Source organism: Ascaphus truei, chromosome 20 (assembly GCF_040206685.1).
Source record: "Ascaphus truei isolate aAscTru1 chromosome 20, aAscTru1.hap1, whole genome shotgun sequence".
NCBI lineage: Eukaryota > Metazoa > Chordata > Amphibia > Anura > Ascaphidae > Ascaphus > Ascaphus truei.
The window spans coordinates 31,303,112-31,324,874 of NC_134502.1; the positions used below are offsets into that span (position 1 = coordinate 31,303,112).

Genomic DNA, 21,763 nt, shown 5'->3' on the forward strand with positions numbered 1-21,763 from the left:
AAACACACTTTTCTGTATGCATAATGCCCCTTAGAGCAAGGGTGGGCAAGTCCAGTCCTCAAGGGCCACCACCAGGTCAGGTTTTTTAGGATATCGCTGCTTCAGCACAGGTGGCTCAATCAAGCCTGTGCTGCCTTCCCTGGCATGCAAGCCCTGGTAACAGTGCAGCCAGTGTCAGGATCATGCCAGGTATTTTCCCTACAGAGGCAGCTTCCTTGTGTGATGGGGGGGGGAGGAGAGGGGGAGGTGGGACAAGGCCTGTGTTCTGCCCAATCTTTGGCCCAGACCCTATACCTTCCCCATCTGTTCTTAAGGGGCTGTACCCCTAAATTTAGTCACGGTGTCTCTCCCCTGACAGGGACTGGTAATCACGCAGAGGTGTGCAGAGAACTTTGCACCCACTGTACCCTGTGTGAGTGAGTGATACCATTCCCCTGACTCTATTAAGGAGTCAGGGAAGAGTAAGGACTGCTCTGGGTTCCCGTGGCCAGGGGTGGATGTCCAGGGACCATTCTAAGGTTGGAGACCTGTTTGAACTGTGCTGTAGCAGATATCAGTTGAGTGTGCTGTGTATGCAGAGAAGGAATAAAGGTTCCAGTTAACGATACTCCTGCCCTGGTGTGAAATCTGTCTGGGAGGAGTGGAGTGAGTTCTTCTGCAGGAGATTTGCCTTCACACTCCTGGAGTCTGCAGCAGATGGAGGCTCTGCACCAGCAGAGATAAAGACCAGTAATGTACCCCAGAAGACTGTCCAGAGGTCCTCACTGCCACCGGCGGACGACTCAGCGTCCTGTGGACCAGCAGGTAGCCAGCACCATAAACTATGTAATGGCAGAAACTCCCAGAGGGTGAGGGAGACACTGTTACATATATATCAAATTAAAAGATCACGTGTGAGCACATTCACATGTCTTAGACAGGTCTGCATCCCTGCCTTTCACCATTATCATACAGCATACAGTGCTTCCACTGCTGCAAGGGATTCTGGGAAGGGACATGCAAATGAACACATCGTGTCACCTATTGCCTGAAATCTATTTTTACATGGAACCCTTATAAGTTAATGCTCGCTGTTAACACAGCTTTAAAGCTATTTCATATACTGATGTCCCCCACTCCCTCACCTGTTTGTACCTGTGTCTGTTGAGGAACCAAAGCTGTTTCTATTGAAGGTTGAGTAGTGGTAAACACAGTGTGTATATATATATATATATATATATATATATATATATATATATATATATATATATATATATATATATATATATATATATATATTTATCCCTCTATACGTTTATTCTTACATTATTAAACTCATGATTTATTTTCACCACTAGGTGGGGCTGTTGTGTTGTATTGTTTATATAGAGCCCCCCCCCCCCCCCCCCCGAAACCCTCCCTCCCAAGACCTTCCCACTTGAATGTAGACCAACTGGAGACCCTTCATGGGGAAGTTGACAAGAGAGAAGACTCAGTTTTTACAGCAGGTGAACCTGACATCATTGAGGGCCGTGTCATCTCCGTCTCCTTGAGGTCCCTCCACCTTGGTCTGGATGCCACAGATCCCTATTTCGCAGAACTGGCTCCACCCTCCGTATGTCCCCCACGAGAGTCCAGATCCCTCTAGTATCGTTTCGTCTGAGCACTTAAATATGATGTTGTTGGCGACGGTGTCGTCAGGGCCCCCCTGATTTGGCTCTACTCTCAAACGGAAAGCGATGAGGTTGCCGTTGGGGCACCGCACAGGGGAAGTCCATGAACCCCACCTGAGAGAGAAGAAGGAGGATGTGGTTAGTGGTGAAGAGGAAACTTCCTAAGTGCTTCTGCAGAGGAGACTTGACCTGTAAGACGGGCACAGGACTTTAGGGGAGGTCTAACCAAGTATCTATATAGAGGCATTGACCCTGTCCTACGTCCTTCTGGGGAGTAAAGGGGATTTCTAATAGGGTGAGAGTAAAGGGTTTCTCTAATAGGGTGAGAGTAAAGGGGATTTCTAATAGGGTGAGAGAGGAGGGGATTTTTAATCTATAAATGGTATCACCCCCTCCTTTTATCTCCTAGTGATACCCCTCTATATATTCCCGAACACCCTGCTTTCCTCCCAGCTGCCTTATTTTCCCTCCCTATGCACCCCAACATTTTTCTGATCTCTTCACTGCCTTATTATGCCCTTCCCTATGCACCCCAAATGTATCCTAATATATGTTTTCAAAACTCTGTACATGTGAAGAAGAGACCTGTGAGGTTAGGAAAGCTCTGTACATGTGAAGAAGAGACCTGTGAGGTTTGGAAAGCTCTGTGCATGTGAAGAAGAGACCTGTTAGGTATGGAAAGCTCTGTACATGTGAAGAAGAGACATGTGAGGGTTGGAAAGCTCTGTACATGTGAAGAAGAGACCTGTGAGGTTAGGAAAGATATGTACATGTAAAAAAGAGACCTGTGAGGTTAGGAAAGCTCGGCACTTGTGATGAAGAGACCTGTGAGGTTTGGAAAGCTGTAGATACTGTTATGTGAGGCTCACCTTCCTTCAGTAGACTGGATTAAATATTCATTACGATTGTTGTTGCTAACACAGTGCAGCCGGATCCCGTTCAGAGCCGTACCATCCCCCTTCCCCTGATTCCCTTCCACCTGTATCAGGAAAATCAGTTACAATGTATCCATCTCATATATAACTACTCATTACCCCTCAACCCATTAAACACGTCCCTGTCATTAGGTCACTTTGGTCCTACGTGGGACTGACCCTTTAACCCATTAAACATGTTCCTGTCATTAGGTCACTTTGCCCCTACGTGGGACTGACCCTTTAACCCATTAATCACGTCCCTGTCATTCGGTCACTTTGCCCCTACCTGAGGCTGACCTTTTAACCCATTACACACGTCCCTGTCATTAGGTCACTTTGCCCCTACGTGGGACTGACCCTTTAACCCATTAAACACGTCCCTGTCATTAGGTCACTTTGTCCCTACGTGGGACTGACCCTTTAACCCATTAAAAACATCCCTGTCATTAGGTCACTTTGCCCCTACTTGGGACTGACCCTTTAACCCATTACACACGTCCCTGTCATTAGGTCACTTTGCCCGTACGTGGGACTGACCCTTTAACCCATTAAACACGTCCCTGTCATTAGGTCACTTTGCCCCTACATGGGACTGTCACTTTAACCCATTAAACACGTCACTGTCCTGACCATATATTTTATCTATGTTGCTTCTCAGATAAATCCTAATTGTGGGATTTTAGAATAAGGGGGCACTTTATGGGGTTACAGGTGACACTGCTCTCGATTAGGGATCAGACCTAAATGGGTTAAGAAGGCAGCAATTTGGGCAGAATGGAGTTATGGGGCAATTCTTAGAGAGCTGATCACAACGGCCATAATTAAAGGGAATGGAACCCGCTGGGGGGTGTTATAGTGAGGTTTGGGATTAAGGGGATAATGGGAAAGCAAAGGGGATTCTAATAGGGGGAGTAAGGGGGATATCTTAATAGGGGGAGTAAGGGGGATTCTCATAGAGAGAGTAAAAGGAATTCTAATAGGGGAGTAAGTGAGATTCTTATAGGGGCAGTAAGAGGGATTCTAATAGGGGGAGTAAGGGGGATTCTATTAGGGGGTTAAGGAAGATTCTAATAGGGGGACTAAATGGGATTATATTAGGGGGATTAAGGGAGATTCTAATAGGGGGTTAAGGGAGATTCTAATAGGGGGAGTAAATGGGATTCTAATAGGGGGATTAATGGAGATTCTAATAGGGGGAGTAAGGGGAATTCTAATAGGGGGGTTAAGGGAGATTCTAAAAGGGGGAGTAAAGGGGATTCTAATAGGGGGATAAAGGGAGATTCTAGTATTGGGAGTAATGGGGATTCTAATAGGGGGATTGTAACAGGGGAGTAATCCCTGTTCAAGTAATGTGCCTTTAATCTAGCAGTGTGGTGGTTAACTGCTGGTAGTCAATTAATAAACACCACCTGCCTGATTTAGACAGGCTAAAATTTAACGCTTAAAGCCAAGCTTAGAACCCAGGTGACGCGGCACAAAAGGGAGCACAAGAAGGTTCAGAAACTGAAACAAGTAACTGTGGCCCAAGCAAAGAAGTTCATAGTGCTTCACAATGCAATAAAAATGTGGAGGCAAGCTCAGAGAAAGCAAAGCATGCAGATAAATTCCCTGAGAAGAGACTTGCAAGACGCACTCAAAAAACAGGGATCTCTCGCGGATGAGATAACAGTCCTACAAGGACAAGTATTGACCCATACTAAGCGTCAGTATCCCACAGCCTCAAAAACCCATGAAGACAAGGGTACAGTGAGAGCTGGGAATACCGCTCATCTGAAAGACAAGGTTGCAAATTTTGTACCCCCTAAACAAGCACTAGCAAAACCTTCAGCCACCCAGCAGGCAACAAAAGAAGGTACACGTGCTGAATTAAAACCAGAAGAATCCTTAGCTGATGAAGGTGAAAAGATGGGACATTCTCTGGAAGTGGGTGTGGAATTGCAACTTGATCTCAAAGAGGCTGAACTAGCAACCCCATTGAGTGGGAAAAGGGCAGAGCGACAGCTTGAAGAGCGGAAAACTCAAAGGGCTGTTTTTAAATGCTCTGCAACTGCTGCCATACAGTATGCCTACAATAAGACGAGAACCCGACATGAGGGAAATCTCATGACGGCACACGTAGAAAAAAGACTATACTTGAAAAAAGTCCTCCTCGAGCGTCTGAGGGGTGCTGATCTCAACAACCTTCAGGAGGAGACACGAATAAACTGGAGAAAGGGCTCCAATCCCAACAGGACTGATGGTTCTCTTCCTCCATCCACTCTCATTCAAGTCACAGAGATATCTAGAATGAGAGTGGAAGGATGGGCTTTGGTCGTGGCAAGCCCGAGCTTCCCACACACAGGGGAGGTATGTAACAGGGGAGATATCCCTGTTCAAGTAATGTGCCTTTAATCTAGCAGTGTGGTGGTTAACTGCTGGTAGTCAATTAATAAACACCACCTGCCTGATTGAGATTGCTTACAAAAGCCTGTCTGTTGAGACAGGAAGGGACTCCTTAGCTCTGAATGAGAGCTGACCTTTGGAGAGACAGAGCAGTGTTCTTGAGTCTCCCAGGAGAGACTGACCAAGAGAACACACATCGCTGGAGCTGACCAATCTTGAGCTCTGCCCAGCATAGCTGATTACAAGACACAGGGAAAATTTCTGAACCTGAATGCTGACACATCCTGAGGGAAGGGAGCTGAACCACAGAAGATTTTCCCTCCAAGGAACAGATAAGACTTTCATTATTAAGAGACTGCTTATAGCTGCTTATTTCATGCTATATGTTTTGGGGCTGCGAGACATGCTTGGCTTAGGGAGTTGTGAATTTATTGCATGGTATTTTCACTAGGGATACTCCCAAGTGAATAGAAGCTTTGTTCCCCCCCTGTGTTTGGATGATTTCCTGATGAAAAGGAAAAGGCACAATAAAGCCTATTATAATTTCACCTTATAAAGTCTCCAATTGTGTACCTCTGTGAACGTCCGTCTACAGGGATTAAGGGAGATTCTAATAGGGGAGTAAGGGAGATTTCAATAGGTGGAGTTAGGGGAATTCTAATAGGGGGAGTTAGGGGGATTCTAATTGGGGAGTAAGGGGGATTCTAATAGAGAGAGAAAATGGGATTTTAAAAAGGGGGTGGAGTAAGGGGTTTTCTAATAGGGGGAGAGTAAAGTTAATTTATAATAGGGGAGAGAGTAAAGGGGATTTCTAATAGGGGGAGAGTAAAGGGGATTTCCAATAGGTGTAGTGTAAAGGGGATTTCTCGTAAGGTGTAATATGTGGGATATTTAATGGGGAAGAGTAATGGGGATTTCTGATAGTGAAGAGTAAAGTGAGTTTCTATTAGGGGAGAGTGGAGGGGATTTCTGAAATGGAAAACAATGGTCATTTCTAATAGGGGGAGAGTAAAAGGGTTTCTAAAATAGGAGTTGTAGTAGGGGGAGTCGAGGGGAATCTAATATTTCCCATATGTAGCACTGTATGTATTTTCCGGTGTCAGGTAAACACACCTCGTTGTTTTATGGAAAATGAACGGGGTTTTCTAATAATGTGGAATAAAGGATCCATTTAATAGGTAAAGTAATGGGGATTTCTAAACAGGAGATTTCTCTAAGGGGGAATAGAAAGATTTCTAAAGGGGGAAATTAAAGGAGATTTATAAGAGGGAAAAGGGGTTTTGTCTGATATAAGATGGTAAAGGGGATTTGTAATAGGAAGATTTTAGCGCATTATTTATGGTGAAAGCACAAGCGAATTCCTAACACAAAGATTAAAAAACATCATTCACAGTTTTAAATATAACGGAGATGTATTTGCGGTAAGGTGCTGGCCTCTGTCTTGGTCTTTGAATAATTTAATTGATGTCACTCCGGCTGCAGAATTAGCTTTTGAACGCTGTGCAGCAGGGACTCATTGTGACGGCAAAATCCCATATACATCACAACATACATTGCCACGCAAGAAATAATATTATTATTATTTTTATATATCTCACCTTGAGATCGAATCCTTTGGCATGATAACCGTTGGGACAATATTGATAATCCCCCCAATTCCCCCAAGGACCTCCGTTGTAGATATAGAGGACAGGGGGAGTCTGCCCGTATACTACTGAGAAGAGAGAGAGAAGGAGGAGGGATGAGACCGCCTGGAACATCATAGAGGGTTCTTGAGGAACTCAACTGGAGATGTCAAGAGATATCAACTGCATTGACTATTTATAGAAGTAAAGAGACCTCATAACAACGACGTGTTCAATGAGTTGGAGAACCACATAGAAATTGCCTACAAGGTCACGACGACCTTGTGCTTGGTTGACGGGGCAGAGAACAATGGACAATGTGTAACTACTGGATGTTGGCCGGTGGAAGGAAGCCAGGGAAGGTAGACCACGAGTTGATTGAGCTCCACCATAAATAAAGAGCTGAAGAGCATCCCCATCTTCCCGTACGTGAGACCCTCCAGGAGACAAGATGCGGATCTTGGCATCTCTCTAGCCTCTTCTCTTTCCTCAGTGGCCCAATGGGGGAAATTGTGTGAGTTGGGATCCATTAGCAATGTGTCCAGAAAAACTCCTGGCCGAAGGTGACGTGTACGTAGGGTGGGAAATCTAAACATGGTTTATACAACTGTTTTATATCAAACAAAGATCTGTCAGCTTCATCTTAAAGCTCATCGTGATAAATATACACAAAATCATTATTTTATTAATAGTAAGAGAGACCTGATCTGATTAGACGCAGGGTGGCACAACTACATGCCTAGGGTCCACTCTGGTGGGATGTTGCTGGGCAGGATATGAGGTGTATGAAGGGGTGTCCGTTTTATATTGGGGCTGAGGGACGGGCGGCGTCACAAGGTAGAGGGCCTGTGACGCAAAGCGGGGAGCATAGAGTGGCCGCAGCAGAAGATGGGGTTAACTCAGAAGAGGAGGAGGCGGCATCACAGGACAGATGGGCCGTGGCGGACCCGAGGCTAGGCATGGAGGTAATGGAGTGGCCGTCAGGAGAGATGGACTGTCAGAAGGGTAAGTTAGGGCAAGAGTGCCGGGGGAGAAGAGACAGTGATGCCACTGGCGCCAAGGTAGGTGAGCATGGAGCTGCTGGGTGAACTGGAGGAAGGAGAATGTAGGTGGCACCTAAAGGCATCCTGTGAGGATCTCTGTGGCAGCCAGTGGAGGCGGGCCCCACTTAGGAGAGAGCAGGGCGAGGGTGAATAATGCCCCCCCAAGCTGGTCGGCAAAAGAAGACCTGCAGGTAACAGCAGCAGCAGAGAAGGCAGGAGCATTGTGAGGGAGCCACCTCATGGCAGCAGAGGAACTGTGGTCTGCAGAAGGACTCTGGAGAAGATCTCATCCCTTGCAGAGATGGATCCAATCAGGAGAACAAGAGTCCCCGGTGGGAAGGGGTTCTGCCTCCTTGTGTAACGCAGCAGTGAATAAGAGCAGGTTTTTCCGTGGATAAGGATGGAGGAGTGGAAGAGGGGTGGAGGGCGATTAGAAGCGGGTCAATGTATTTTCAGTTCAGGGTTTGGGGGGTTTCAGGAGAAGCGTGCAGTTAGAGGGGTTTAGGGAGGCTAGGTATGGTAGGTAGAGTGGTGTTGGGGTTTCTCCTGTGCGCATGCACGAAACTAAGGTGGGCACCGCTGGGCCTAGTGGCTCCAGTAGGACTATGCCGCCACAGAATAGTGAGGATCGTCATCCGGTGTCACAGGTTCCTGGATTCGTGGGACGCAGTGTTCATGTATGGGCGGGGAAGGGGGGGGGCTGATCAGTGTGGGTATTCTCGGGATGTTGAGGGAAATTGTAGGAAACTTGGGGGCGGCAGGGTCCCGCGGGGCAAGGTCAACAGTCTTTTGGCATATTAGGGGCAGTGGGTAACATTTCCGGGTTGTGGATTGGCAGTAATTTAGTAGGAGGGGAGATCTGTGGATTGTGGTGACGGCCTCTTGGGAGGGGGCAGTCGGGGTAGGAGGGCAGCAGAAGCAGTGGCCTTACTAGTACTGGTGGGGTCACCAGGGCCAGGGAAAGTGGGTATGGTAGGGGTTTTGGCAGGGGTAGGGCAGCTAAGGAGTTAAAGCGGCGGCAGTGGTGGAAGGGGTTACAACATCACGTTGGGGATCCACCTCACACACACGGTTAAGGAGTGCATATGGAAATGGAGAATATTTATAGTCTAATATTGTTGTATGATTATAGGGAGAGTCCTATGTCAGAAAAGAAGAGGGTGGAGACGGCTGAGGGAGAGACGGGAGGCCACGGGTAAGGCCTGCCCTGTCCAGGGTGGAGAGCATTGTAAGGATGTCCTCTTGGCTCGACCGCTATCCCAATAAAGGAGCGAATGAATTGTTGAGATCCAGTTTCTCAGAGGGATTTTGGATTCATTTTTATAAAGGTGGACGTACCTCCTTGCACGAGGAATCATAAATCCTTGGATGAGCAGGTGGAAATAGCCAGGGCCAAACTAGCGGTGGTCAAGTCACCACTGGAGGAGGTGTTCCCATTGGGGGCAGCGCCCAAAAATGAGCCAGAGGAGTTTAGGCTGATTCATCATCTCTCCTTCCCGGCCGGACAGTTAATGACGAGATTAGTAGGGACCTTTGTAGTATGGACCTCTGCTTTCATTCTGAACCCCTTCAGTCAACATCTGCATCGCCGCCAAGACGGATGCCTGATGGGGTTCCCAAAGAACTCCTCCCCTCTCCACATAACCAGCGTGCTAAGGGTTAATCTCTGCGTTTGCTTACTGCTGTGTTTTGTCAGCCCCACCCTCTGGAATGCTAATGCCCTGGAGGACAAAAGGACCCTGAAATCACAGCTGCATTCACTCTGAACCCCTTCAGCCTACATCTGCGGCGCCCCAAAGGCTGACCGCCGAAAGGCAGCCAAAGGGTGTGAGACGTTTGCTGCCGTTCGCTGATATTTGTTGGTGTTAAAATTGCTGTATTACAATCTGAAACTCACCAGCCCTTTTATCCCTCGCCCCCCATTTTCCAACTGTAACTGTCCATGAAATGTCTGCGAATTTAATGTATATCCTCTATTTATTTAATGTACCCATGTAGTGTTATAACTCTGTGCCCAGGACATACATGAAAACGAGAGGTAACTCTCGATGTATTACTTCCTGGTAAAACATATTATAAATATAAAAATATAAATATGTAGTGGGCAGTACGCTTGTTTTGATAAAGCCAGAGAAACGATTAGAGAGTGTGGAGTGGGGGCAGCTAGCTAAGGTGGACGTAGAGTCAGCGCTGAGGCTGTTGGTGGTGCATCCTAGATGTTTCACTTATTGGGCAGCGCCCTTGAGGGGGGCTTATTTCGTAGACTTTGTCTCCCAATGGAGTGCTCATTGTCATGGTTCCATTTAGAGACGATTAACACTTTCCGGGGTGGGTCAGTAAGGGATACGTCTAGACTGGGTGGAGTACTGCATTATGTTGACGATGTCCTCTTTGTGGGCAGGACAGGATCTGATACTTGTCAGCACTTTTGTGTGGGTGTTTCAGGAGCTGATGGGAAGAGTCAGAGTCCCCTTGGCCTGGGAAAAGTCAGAGTGATGCGCCCGCATCATGCCTTAGTTATCAGGGAATCGAGCGAGGTAGACACAGTTGAGATGGTGTAAAGGCGCCCGCAGGATAAGATAGTCAAGTTAGTGGGGTTGGTGGCAGAGTTGAAGGGCAGGAAACAGGCTCCAACAAAACTTTTCCAGTCTGTTTGGGTACCTTCATTGTGAACTTCCAATGGGTACGTGTACCTTCATTGTGTACTTCCAATGGGTACGTGTACCTTCATTGTGTACTTCCAATGGGTACGGGTACCTTCATTGTGTACTTCCAATCGGTACGGGTACCTCCATTGTGTACTTCCAATGGGTAACGGGTTCAGTCAGTGGTTGGCGTTTTCTTTTATTTTTTTGTAAATTATTTATTTATAATCAACATTTTTATAACATTTTACATATAAAGCACAACACAACTTAAAAACAGAAAAAAAGACAAAAAAAGACATATCAGAGTTTTCACACTTTTTCACTCTGCTGTCTTCAGTCAGTAACACTCAGTAATACTCAGACCTATTGTATAATAACATATAAAATGAGTCGTAAATTAGGGTACCGGGTATACAGTAACATATTATCTGACAGCATTAATAATAATAAAAAAACAAATACAAAACAAACGATCCCAAAAAAAACTGACAAATAAAAATTAGAAAATGATTGGGATTAAATAAAAATAAAAAAATACTAGAAACAAGTCAATCCCATAAATATTAGTCCGGATTATCCTTATTATTATAATTTATTATTATTATTATTATTATTATTATTATTATTATAATTTATTATTATTATTATTATTATTATTATTATTATTATTATTATTATTATTATTATTATTATTATTATTATTATTATTATTATTATTATTATCACTATGGCAAAGTGTGTCCCCTTTCTGACCCTCTCACACTGTTCTATTAGCAGTAATCTCTGACCATGGCAGCCAGAGGCGTTCACATTGTGACCTTGTTCCATTGGTTATATTTGATAGTTGTTCCATTTCCATGCCCTCCCACACTCTCGACTCCCATTGCCCCATAGTGGGCGCCTCCAGCTTTTCTCAGTTGGCAGCGATGGCGCCTCTTGCTGCATTTAGCAGGTGTATTTATAAAGATTTCCTAATTCTGTGCCCCTTGACCCCTTCTCTGCTTAGCAGTGTAATACTCAGGTCTTTGGGGATTCTGATCATGGTAATATTAAAAATCATCTGCTCTAATATCATATCCCAAAACCGCTCTATTATCTTACACTCCCACCAGATATAAAGCATTGTTCCCACCTCCTCACACCCTCTCTAGCACTTATTGGAAGTTCCTGGGTAGCATTCGTTAATTTTTTGGGGTGTGTAATACCACCGGAACATTATCTTATGTACATTTTCCAGATTATTCATTGATATCGAGGAAGAGTTGGCATTACTTCACATCTGTGTCCACAGTGTACCCAGCTCTTTTTCCCAGGTTAGTACAAACCCTGGTTTAGATTCAATATTAAATTCCAGCAATGTTCTATAGATATACGATATATTATGCCCGCCTGCACCCAGCAAGACCAGCCCTGTTTCAAAAGGGTTCAGCACCCTTGATGTGTTTTTTCTTTGTTTGTTTTTTCGTTCATATAATATCAAATGTGTATATATTGCCATCTCTCCCCTTATTTAACTTTGAACTGGTCCTGAAAGTGCTTAACACATCTGGTCTTACCCGTATCCATCAGATCTCCCAGCCTAACTACATCCGCTTGACTCCATTTCTTTAATATTCTGGAGTCGAGCCCTGGGGGGGAAATCAGGGTTCCCACATATTGGGGTTAGAGGGGACGGGAACGTGGAGATTCTCTCATCTTTAGAAATTTCGTCCCATGCACTTAGTGCTGCGCCAATAGTGGGGAACTCGTAAAGACCTCTAGGGCGATCTGTCTTCCTAAGCCATGGAGCCTTATTTCTATCTATTTCTTTGCAATAATTATTTTCATTTTCCACCCAGAGATTATTTTTTAGTACAGTGAAACCATTCAAACAGGGCGTTCACTCTTAGCGTGTAGCGAGATAATATTTGTTGATGTTTGGTAGCCCTTGTCCCCCTTGTGATTTATCTTTGCAATTTTTTAGTATTGGTCCTTGGGTTTTTACATTTACAAATAAATGTATTAATTTTACTTTGAAGCGTAGTAATAAGGGGTCAGTCCCTCCTAGGGGCAAAGTGTACTAATGGCAGTGACATGGTTAAGGGGTCAGTCCTGCCTAGGGGCAAAGTGTACTAACGGCAGTGACATGGTTAAGAGGTCAGTCCCTCCTAGGGGCAAAGTGTACTAATGGCAGTGACATGGTTAAGGGATCAGTCCCTCCTAGGGGCAAAGTGTACTAATGGCAGTGACATGGTTAAGGGGTCAGTCCCTCCTAGGGGCAAAGTGTACTAATGGCAGTGACATGGTTAAGGGATAAGTCCCTCCTAGGGGCAAAGTGTACTAATGGCAGTGACATGGTTAAGGGGTCAGTCCCTCCTAGGGGCAAAGTGTACTAATGGCAGTGACATGGTTAAGGGGTCAGTCCCTCCTAGGGGCAAAGTGTACTAATGGCAGTGACATGGTTAAGGGGTCAGTCCCTCCTAGGGGCAAAGTGTACTAATGGCAGTGACATGGTAAAGGGGTCAGTCCCTCCTAGGGGCAAAGTGTACTAATGGCAGTGACATGGTAAAGGGTCAGTCCCTCCTAGGGACAAATTGAACTAATGGCAATGACATGGTTAAGGGATCAGTCTCTCCTGGGGACAAAGTGTATTAAAGGCAGTGACATAGTTAAGGGGTCAGTCCCTCCAAGGGGACAAGGTGTATTATTGCAGTGACATTAATTTTTTTAAACCTTTATTTATTAGCAGGCTTTGTAACAATACAATGAGATGCATTTTTACATATACACAATTAGCAGAGCAGTGCAACATAACGACATACAAACATAACATACATATCATGTGCGCATACATATATACATGAGAAAAAGAAGCTATGTAGCAGATCGTTAATAACTAAGATAATGTTATTAATAGATATGTATTAAATACACTTACAATTGATCTAAAAATGCGAAACTGTACTATGTGCGTCTACTCAATGGTAAAATGATCAAATATAAAAATAAACGTACTGTAGACAGAGACAGACAGTACAGACAACAAAAAACATAGAACCCGTCCCTTCAAAGTCCAATGGGCTATGCTTCAGGTAGAGGGGTGCTTGGCAGCTTTCAAATGTATGAACCACATCCAAAGGTAAATCTAAGAGTAAGAGAGAAACAAAGAAAGTGCATGCCCCATAGCATAAAAAATTACCTTTAATAGTGGTAAAAGGGGAGGGGGGGGGAAGTCTCACTCACAAGGGTAGATACAATAAAGGCAATTGCGAATAACAATATCACCGTGAAACATGCGATCCCGCAAATGGAAATCCTCCCCGAATAGAACATAATGATATATATATATATATGTAGCCAGGTCCCCATTGTTATGCCGCTACCCCTTTCCGCTGCGCAGGGCCGCCGAGGACAAGGGAGAGAGGGGTACTGGTGCGCGAGCCGCGCGTTACATACTGTTGCGGCCGGTTGCTAGGGACGCGAGCGGGCGGTTGCCGGGGCCGCGATCTGGCCGTCGTTAAGGTTAAGGCCGCGATCGCGTTGCTCCGGTCCCGGCGGCTCGCAGAGCAGGGCGCTGCCATTATTAGACGCGTTGCGCATGCGCAAGGGCTAGGAGCACAGGGAGGGCTGCAAGGAGCTCGCGCATGCGCAGTGGAGGCACATAAAAGCCTGCGAAGCCTTAACCTGATAGAGGAGGGCTCTGTAAGAGGACTTCAAGTCCCATGAGCCTCCGGAGCGGCCCCATGACGCCAGGGAGCCAATAGGGCTGTAGTAACTGCTTGCAACATAGTGATACATTTGGCGGGCTTAGAGCACACGAGTTAGTTGGTGACTGGAGCAGCTAGGGGAAGGAGGTAGGGTGCAGGGGTCTGTGACTCTCTGCACTAGGCCAGCAAATTCCCTAGGCCCCAGATAGCCCTGAGTCATCCTAGCTGAGTATTGTAGGGACAGGCCCTAGGTTAGGGATCCTGCCCCATTATCTATTGGCTAGTAGTGCACCACGAACATTGATCGGTTGTTAAGAGGGAGCTGGACTATCTCCACGGAGACCAAGCTAGCAGTGACTGCGGCCGGCTGGCAGCAGACAGATCCTCGCCAAGGTACAGACGGTGCGGAGCTGCGGTGATATTATCCACGCTGGAATTCACCCCACGCATAGGAGGATATCCCGACGGATCCACCCCCAGTGATATAACGGCACCCGTGGCTGGAGCCCGGGCAGGTAACCCACAAACTCACGTGCACCAACAAGGCCTATCACCAGACATAGTGGCTGCGCAGTCACACACACACATTGCTATATGACTTGAGAGTGCGAGACATTGGGTTGGGGTTACTGGACACAGGGTGGGATCACTCTTTGGAAGGTTAGCGTCCGCCGTGATGCCTAGAGATGGTAGCGTCCGCCGTGATGCCTAGAGGTGGTAGCGTCCGCCGTGACGCCTAGAGATGTTAGCGTCCGCCGTGACGCCTAGAAGTGTTAGCGCCCGACGTGGTGCAAATTAGCGTAAGCGTCCTGCGTGGCGCAGTAAGTGTCTCCTCCAGAAAGGGACACAGGTTATGTAAGCTGTTGTGGTTATATGTTGTGTTGCGGAAGAAGTAAAGTCCCTAGTATATATATATATCTTGTGTGTGAGTATTGATTGTCCTGCGAGGAAACACTCCCCCTCTGGTGGGAGCCATCGCAGGTGGAGGCGCTGCATCGTTATAAGTAAGTTGTCCATAGTAATATTACCCCAGGTTCCCCGTGGCAGAAGCTCAGCCCTCCTGTGAGCCAACAGGTTATGCACCACACTTAGTAACCTTGTATGTTCCTGCACCCACACAGTATGATCTGCGATTGGGGGGGGGGAAATCCGTTACATATATATATATATATATATATATATATATATATATATATATACAGTACCGACCAACTTTATTCTTACTTCGCTAGCTCCGCGAATTTCAGAGGGCCCCGGTGATGTGCGGTTTTGTATCATTTTCTCCCGGGGTATATAGCGTTATATTCGCGGCTGTGATTTAAGCATTTTATTCCGGCTGGCTGCAATACTGCAATGCCGTGTAAAAACGCATGGGGGTGTTTGCGAGCTGTTGTCTTTGAAGCCGAGAAATTCATGAATTGTAATGCAGTATATATTGTATATATACAGTATATACTGTATAACAACAACCCCTATAACCCCTAACATACACATACAGTACTGTATATGCACATCAATGATACTATAGGCCGGGGGGGCGAGATGTGTTTGCAGCAAAGAGAGAACCGCTGCTCTCTCTGCGCAAACATCAGCACATTAAAAATTATTTAAAATACATTTTTATTGATAGTGTAGATGTGCAGGGGGTCTCCGGAGTTGAACCGCGTTGGTTTCAGGTCTGGGGACCCCCTGCTTCCCGAGATACAGTCCCCTTTATGAGGTGCCGGTATCCCTCTGCGTTTAAAGGTCCCGATCACGTGATCGCGGCCTGTAAACAAAGCAGAGGGATACCGGCACCCCCTAAAGGGGCCTGTATCTCGGGGAGCAGGGGGTCCCCGGACCTGAAACCACAGCGGTTCTGCTCCGGAGACCCTCTGCACATGTACAGTATGAATACAAAACATATATAAATAAACACTCGTTCCTTACCTTAGCGGCTATGTGCTACGGTAATGAAGCAGCATTTCTGTATTTTAATAATATTGTACAGTGAGCAGGGGGTTCCCTGAGCCAGAAATTAATGCTCAGGGACCCCCCCTGCTCCTGCACAATATTATTAAAATACAGAAATGCTGCTTCATTACCATAGCGGATAGCCGCTAAGGCAATGAAGGGGTTAACTCACCGTGCCCACTTTATTGTGGGTAGCGGGGGTGGGTGAAGGGGGTATTTGGCCCTTGGTGTGAGTTTAGGACTTGCGGGGGGGTTGCGGGTGCACTTAAACCCTTCACGACCGTAGCAGTTAATACCGCTACGGTCATGAAGGGGTTAAGCCCTCCCGCTACCCCCCCGCAAGCCCTAAACAAGCACCGTTGGGGCTAATTCCCCCTTCACCCACCCCCACTACCCACAATAAAATAAACTCACACACAGCAGCCGCCAATAAATAAATAAATAAATCTAAATAAATAAATGACTATAAATAAATACATTTGAAATACATTTTTATTTATAGTGTAGATGTGCAGGGGGTCTCCGGAGCTGAACCGCATTGGTTTCAGGTCGGGGGACCCCCTGCTTCCCGAGATACAGCCCCCTTTATGAGGTACGGGGACTCGCGTGGGGCTGCGTTATGAACCCTGTATGTAAAAGAATAAATCTTGTATTTATGGGGGGGCACAGGGGGTGGGTAATATATTTAATAAATATAATGCGGTTTATTGTGGGTCATTGTACTGTTTTTATTGTGGGTATTGGGGGTGGGGTGTTTCCCCAACGGTATGTGGGTAGGCCTCCCTTATGGGTACTGACTGGGTGGTTAGGCCTCACGGGGGGGGGTTAGTGTGGGAGGGTATGTAGGCATCCCGAGTGGTGGGTGAGGGTGGGTTAACCCCTTAATGACTGTAGTGGTTAATAACCGCTATGGTGATTAAGGGGATAGGGGACATTACTTTTGATGTTTTAATTTTTGTGTCTGTTTTGCAGAAGCGGAGGGGCCATGGCCAGGATGGGGGGGGTAACGGTATGTGAGCAGGGGGTGAGGGTGTTTAGACCTCACAGTATGCACATTGGGTGTCCCCCCCCCTCCCCATATTTACATACACTGCACTCACAGCAATACAGGCAGGGAGGGAGATTTAACAGAAACATTAGGGGGAGGGTGCTTTACACAGACCACAGTCAAGGAGGTGGGGTTATAACCCACTCCCCCTCCCCATATTTACATAAACTGCACTCACAGCATTACAGGCAGGGAGGGAGATTTAACAGAAACATTAGGGGGAGGGGGCTTTAAATCTCTCTGCCTTCAGTGTAATCTGTTTAAAGCCCCCTCCTCCCTAATGTTTCTGTTAAATCTCTCTGCCTTCAGTGTAATCTGTTTAACAGAAACATTAGGGGGGAGGGGGCTTTAAACAGATTACACTGAAGGCAGAAAGATTTAACAGAAACATTAGGGGGGAGGGGGCTTTAAACAGATTACACTGAAGGCAGGGAGATACAGGGGATGTACTGTACTGTATGTTGTTTATTGCAATGCTTCAATGTGTGTATAATGTATAATGTTTTTTACAATTAGATAGATGTAATCCTTGGTATTGTAAGGGTTAGCTTTGGTTTTAAATTGTGTTTTCTGGTTGGTACTTACAGTATATATTGATTTTTTTTACTTGATTGGTTAAAATAGTTGATTTGATTGGAAGTGTTTGTATTTACTGGTACAGTAGCTTGCAATGATATTGTTAACATTCATTTGCAGAATGTATATGGTGCATAGATTTTATGCATCATTTATACAATGTAAATGCAATGTACTGTGTGGATTGGAATGTTATGTTTTATATTGTAAGATCAGTTAGGATTATTAAATGGATTATTATTATTATTATTGTCTGTATGGAGAAGCGTTATTTGTAGGACAGTATGATTTTGATAAACATTCTACATTTATTTGTATATTGGTTCATCATGTGTGTGTATATACTGTGTGTGTATATATATATATATATATATATATATATATATATATATATATATATATATATATATATATATATATATATATATATGTATATATACAGTAAATATATACACAGTATATACTGTATATGTATAGGGATTGTTATTATATATATATACTGTATATATACAATATATATATACAGTATATATTTATTTCTCTTCATGTATTTATTTATTTATTTAGATTTATTTATTAATTGTGGGGCTGCTGTGCGTGATTTTTTTTTATTGTGGGTAGCGGGGGTGGGTGAAGGGGGTGTTTGGCCCTTGGTCTGAGTTTAGGACTTGCGGGGGGGTTGCGGGTGCACTTAACCCCTTCAACGGCCGTAGCAGTTAGTACCGCTACGGTCGTGAAGGGGTTAAGTGCACCTGCTACACCCCCGCAAGCCCTAAACAACCAACGATGGGGCTAATACCCCCTTCACCCACCCCCACTACCCACAATAAAAAAAATTCACACACAGCAGCAGCAGCATAATTAATAAATAAATCTAAATAAATAAATAAATAAATGAATATAAATAAATACATTTAAAATACATTTTTATTGATAGTGTAGATGTGCAGAGGGTCTCCGGAGCTGAACCGCTGTGGTTTTAGGTCTGGGGACCCCCCTGCTCCCCGAGATACAGGCCCCTTTAGGGGGTGCCGGTATCCCTCTGCTCTGCTTGGTTTACAGGCCACGATCACGTGATCGGGCCCTTTAAACGCAGAGGGATACCGGCACCTCATAAATGGGGCGGTATCTCGGGAAGCAGGGGGTCCCCCGACCTGAAACCAACGCGGTTCAGCTTCGGAGACCCCCTGCACATCTACACTATAAATAAAAATGTATTTCAAATGTATTTATTTATAGTCATTTATTTATTTAGATTTATTTATTTATTTTTTGGCGGCTGCTGTGTGTGAATTTTTTTTATTGTGGGTAGCGGGGGTGGGTGAAGGGGGTATTAGCCCCAACGGTGCTTGTTTAGGGCTTGCGAGGGGATAGCGGGAGGGCTTAACCCCTTCATTACCGTAGCGGTATTAACTGCTACGGTCGTGAAGGGGTTAAGTGCACCCGCAACCCCCCTGCAAGTCCTAAACTCACACCAAGGGCCAAATACCCCCTTCACCCACCCCCGCTACCCACAATAAAGCGGGCACGGTGAGTTAACCCCTGCATTGCCTTAGCGGCTATCCGCTATGGTAATGAAGCAGCATTTCTGTATTTTAATAATATTGTGCAGGAGCAGGGGGGTTTCTGAGCATTAATTTCTGGCTCAGGGAACCCCCTGCTCACTGTACAATATTATTAAAATACAGAAATGCTGCTTCATTACCGTAGCACATAGCCGCTAAGGTAAGGAACGAGTGTTTATTTATATATGTTTTTAATTCATACTGTACATGTGCAGAGGGTCTCCGGAGCAGAAACGTTTTGGTTTTAGGTCTGGGGATCCCCTGCTTCCCGAGATACAGGCCCCTTTAGGGGGTGCCGGTATCCCTCTGCTTTGTTTACAGGCTGCGATCACGTGATCGGGACCTTTAAACGCAGAGGGATACCGGCACCTCATAAAGGGGGCCGTATCTCGGGGAGCAGGGGGTCCCCGGACCTGAAACCAACGCGGTTCAGCTCCGGAGACCCCCTACACATCTACACTATCAATAAAAATGTATTTTAAATAATTTTAAATGTGCCGATGTTTGCACAGAGAGAGCAGCAGTTCTCTCTCTGCTGCAAACACATCTCGCCCCCCCGGCCTATAGTATCATTGATGTGCATATACAGTACTGTATGTGTATGTTAGGGGTTATAGGGGTTGTTGTTATACAGTATATATATATACATATACATATATATACTGCATTACAATTCATGAATTTATGCCATCTGGCGGTCACGCGACGCATTGCAGCCTAGTAAATCCTGAACCATTATTAATTAACACATCAACCGCGCGTCAGCCGTGTAATGCGCCTGGCTGGGAAGGCAAAAGGAGCCCGGCATGCTACGGGTGAACAGAGTGGCATTCCAGGAACATGCCAGGTACATGCCAGTGATTACTTCGAATAAAAGCTGCCGCTGCTGTATGTGTGTGTGTAGAGGTATCAGTACCGTGTTAGCTGAGCTTCAATAATCAAAAAATAAATAGATGATACCGTTCTGTGGCTAACGAAATGCTTTTATTTGTGCGAGCTTTCGAGATACACTGATCTCTTCTTCCGGCGATGTTACATCGCCGGAAGAAGAGATCAATGTATCTCGAAAGCTCGCACACATAAAAGCATTTCTTTAGCCACAGAACGGTATAATCTATTTATTTTTTGATTATATATATATATATATATATATATATATATATATATATATATATATATATATATATCCTCCCTCTCCTCTTTCAGTTCTACTCCAGACCCTGACAACCTGGTCAGAATGTACAACTCTGCCTTATCCTCCTCTCTTGATCTACATGCCCCGCTATCTCTCTGCCGTCCTCACCATTCTAACCCCAGACCCTGGCTAAATTCCCACACGCGCATGCTGCGTTCCTCCACTCGTTCCTCTGAACGCCTCTGGGGGAAATCTCATACTCTCGCAGACTTCCTTCACTACAAATTTATGCTATCCTGTTTCAACTCTGCCCTCTCGCAAGCTAAAAATATTACATTTCTTCAGTAATCGAGATACACATGTCTAACCCACGCCGACTCTTGTCTCTCTTTGACTCCCTACTCAGACCACCCTCTGCTGCCTCTTTTTCTTCCTCCATCTCACCTCAAGACTTTGCCGACTATTTCAAGGAAAAGGTGGAATCCATACGCCAGAACATCCCCTCTGTTTGCTCCTCCCATCCTATACCTCTTTCTAACTCTCCTGCTGCCTTCCTTTACTCTTTATCAGCTGTCTCAGAGGAAGATGTGTCGCTGCTGATCTCTTCTCCCTCTACCACTTGCCCTCTTGACCCCATTCCCTCCCATCTCCTAAAACCTCTTGCTCCTACTATAATCCCTACGCTCAAACACATTTTTAACTCTTCCCTCTACTCTGGTACCTTTCCCTCTACCTGCAAACATGCAACAGTCATACCAATACTCAAAAACAGCAAGCTTGACCCTACCTGTCTTTCTAACTATCGACCTGTCTCCCTCCTGCCATTTGCCTCTAAACTCTTTGAACGTCTTGTACTCTCTCGCTTGCTCCACTTTCTCAACACCTATTCTCTCCTAGACCCTCTACAATCTGGCTTCCGCACTGCTCTCTCGACTGAAAAATGCTGACAAAGACAGAGGTCATTACACGTTGCTAATATTACTCAACCTCTCTGCAGCATTTGATACTATGGACCACCCTCTTCTCCTTCATATTCTCTATACTCATGGTATCCATAACATAGCTCTATCCTGGATCCCCTCTTACCGCTCCCATCGTACTTTCAGTGTCTTTTTTGCTAACACCTCCTCCTCTATCGATCTCTCTGTGGGGGTACCCCAGGGCTATTCTCACCTGATGAAGCTTAAGGAATAAGCGAAATGCGTAGGGTTCGACTAGGTGGCGCTGTATTCTCTAGTTCAGAGGACTGCAAGGACTGTAAGCTGTTTTTTTCCTGGCATATGGCCAGAGACGATGCGGTAGACGTTAGACGCGAGACGTCAGTTTTGGGCGTGAGAACCCAGATGGAATGAGAGGATCACGGACGCGGGGAGCCCTGTTGTTGCAGGCGACGGCAGTATTCCCGAGATGCGGATCCTAAGCCGGCAGCCCCTGATGAGTGATCACCGGAAAAGACAGCTGGAGATCATATGGTGACTCCCATGAGAACGTGCGTGTCGTGGATATCTGTATTGATGAGACAGTGTCCCTATC

At 45.6% G+C, this 21,763-nt stretch overlaps 1 protein-coding gene across 1 annotated transcript; it reads right to left on the reverse strand.

Moving 5' to 3' along the window:
* Window positions 1-1,471: 1,471 nt before the first annotated feature.
* Window positions 1,472-21,325, reverse strand: LOC142471184 (vitelline membrane outer layer protein 1-like). Its single transcript, XM_075577973.1, has 3 exons — window positions 21,317-21,325; window positions 2,522-2,631; window positions 1,472-1,766 (listed from the first exon to the last, which is right to left on the reverse strand). Exons 1-3 carry the CDS (start codon window positions 21,323-21,325, stop codon window positions 1,472-1,474), a joined length of 414 nt encoding a protein of 137 aa, XP_075434088.1.
* Between the last annotated feature and the right edge of the window lie 438 nt (window positions 21,326-21,763).

Bases quoted from the DNA above. Each gene is read 5' to 3' on its own strand.
- LOC142471184 (XM_075577973.1), bottom strand. The intron at 1,767-2,521 runs GTGAGCCTCACA...CTTCTCTCTCAG, and splicing joins ATCCAGTCTACTGAAGGAAG to GTGGGGTTCATGGACTTCCC.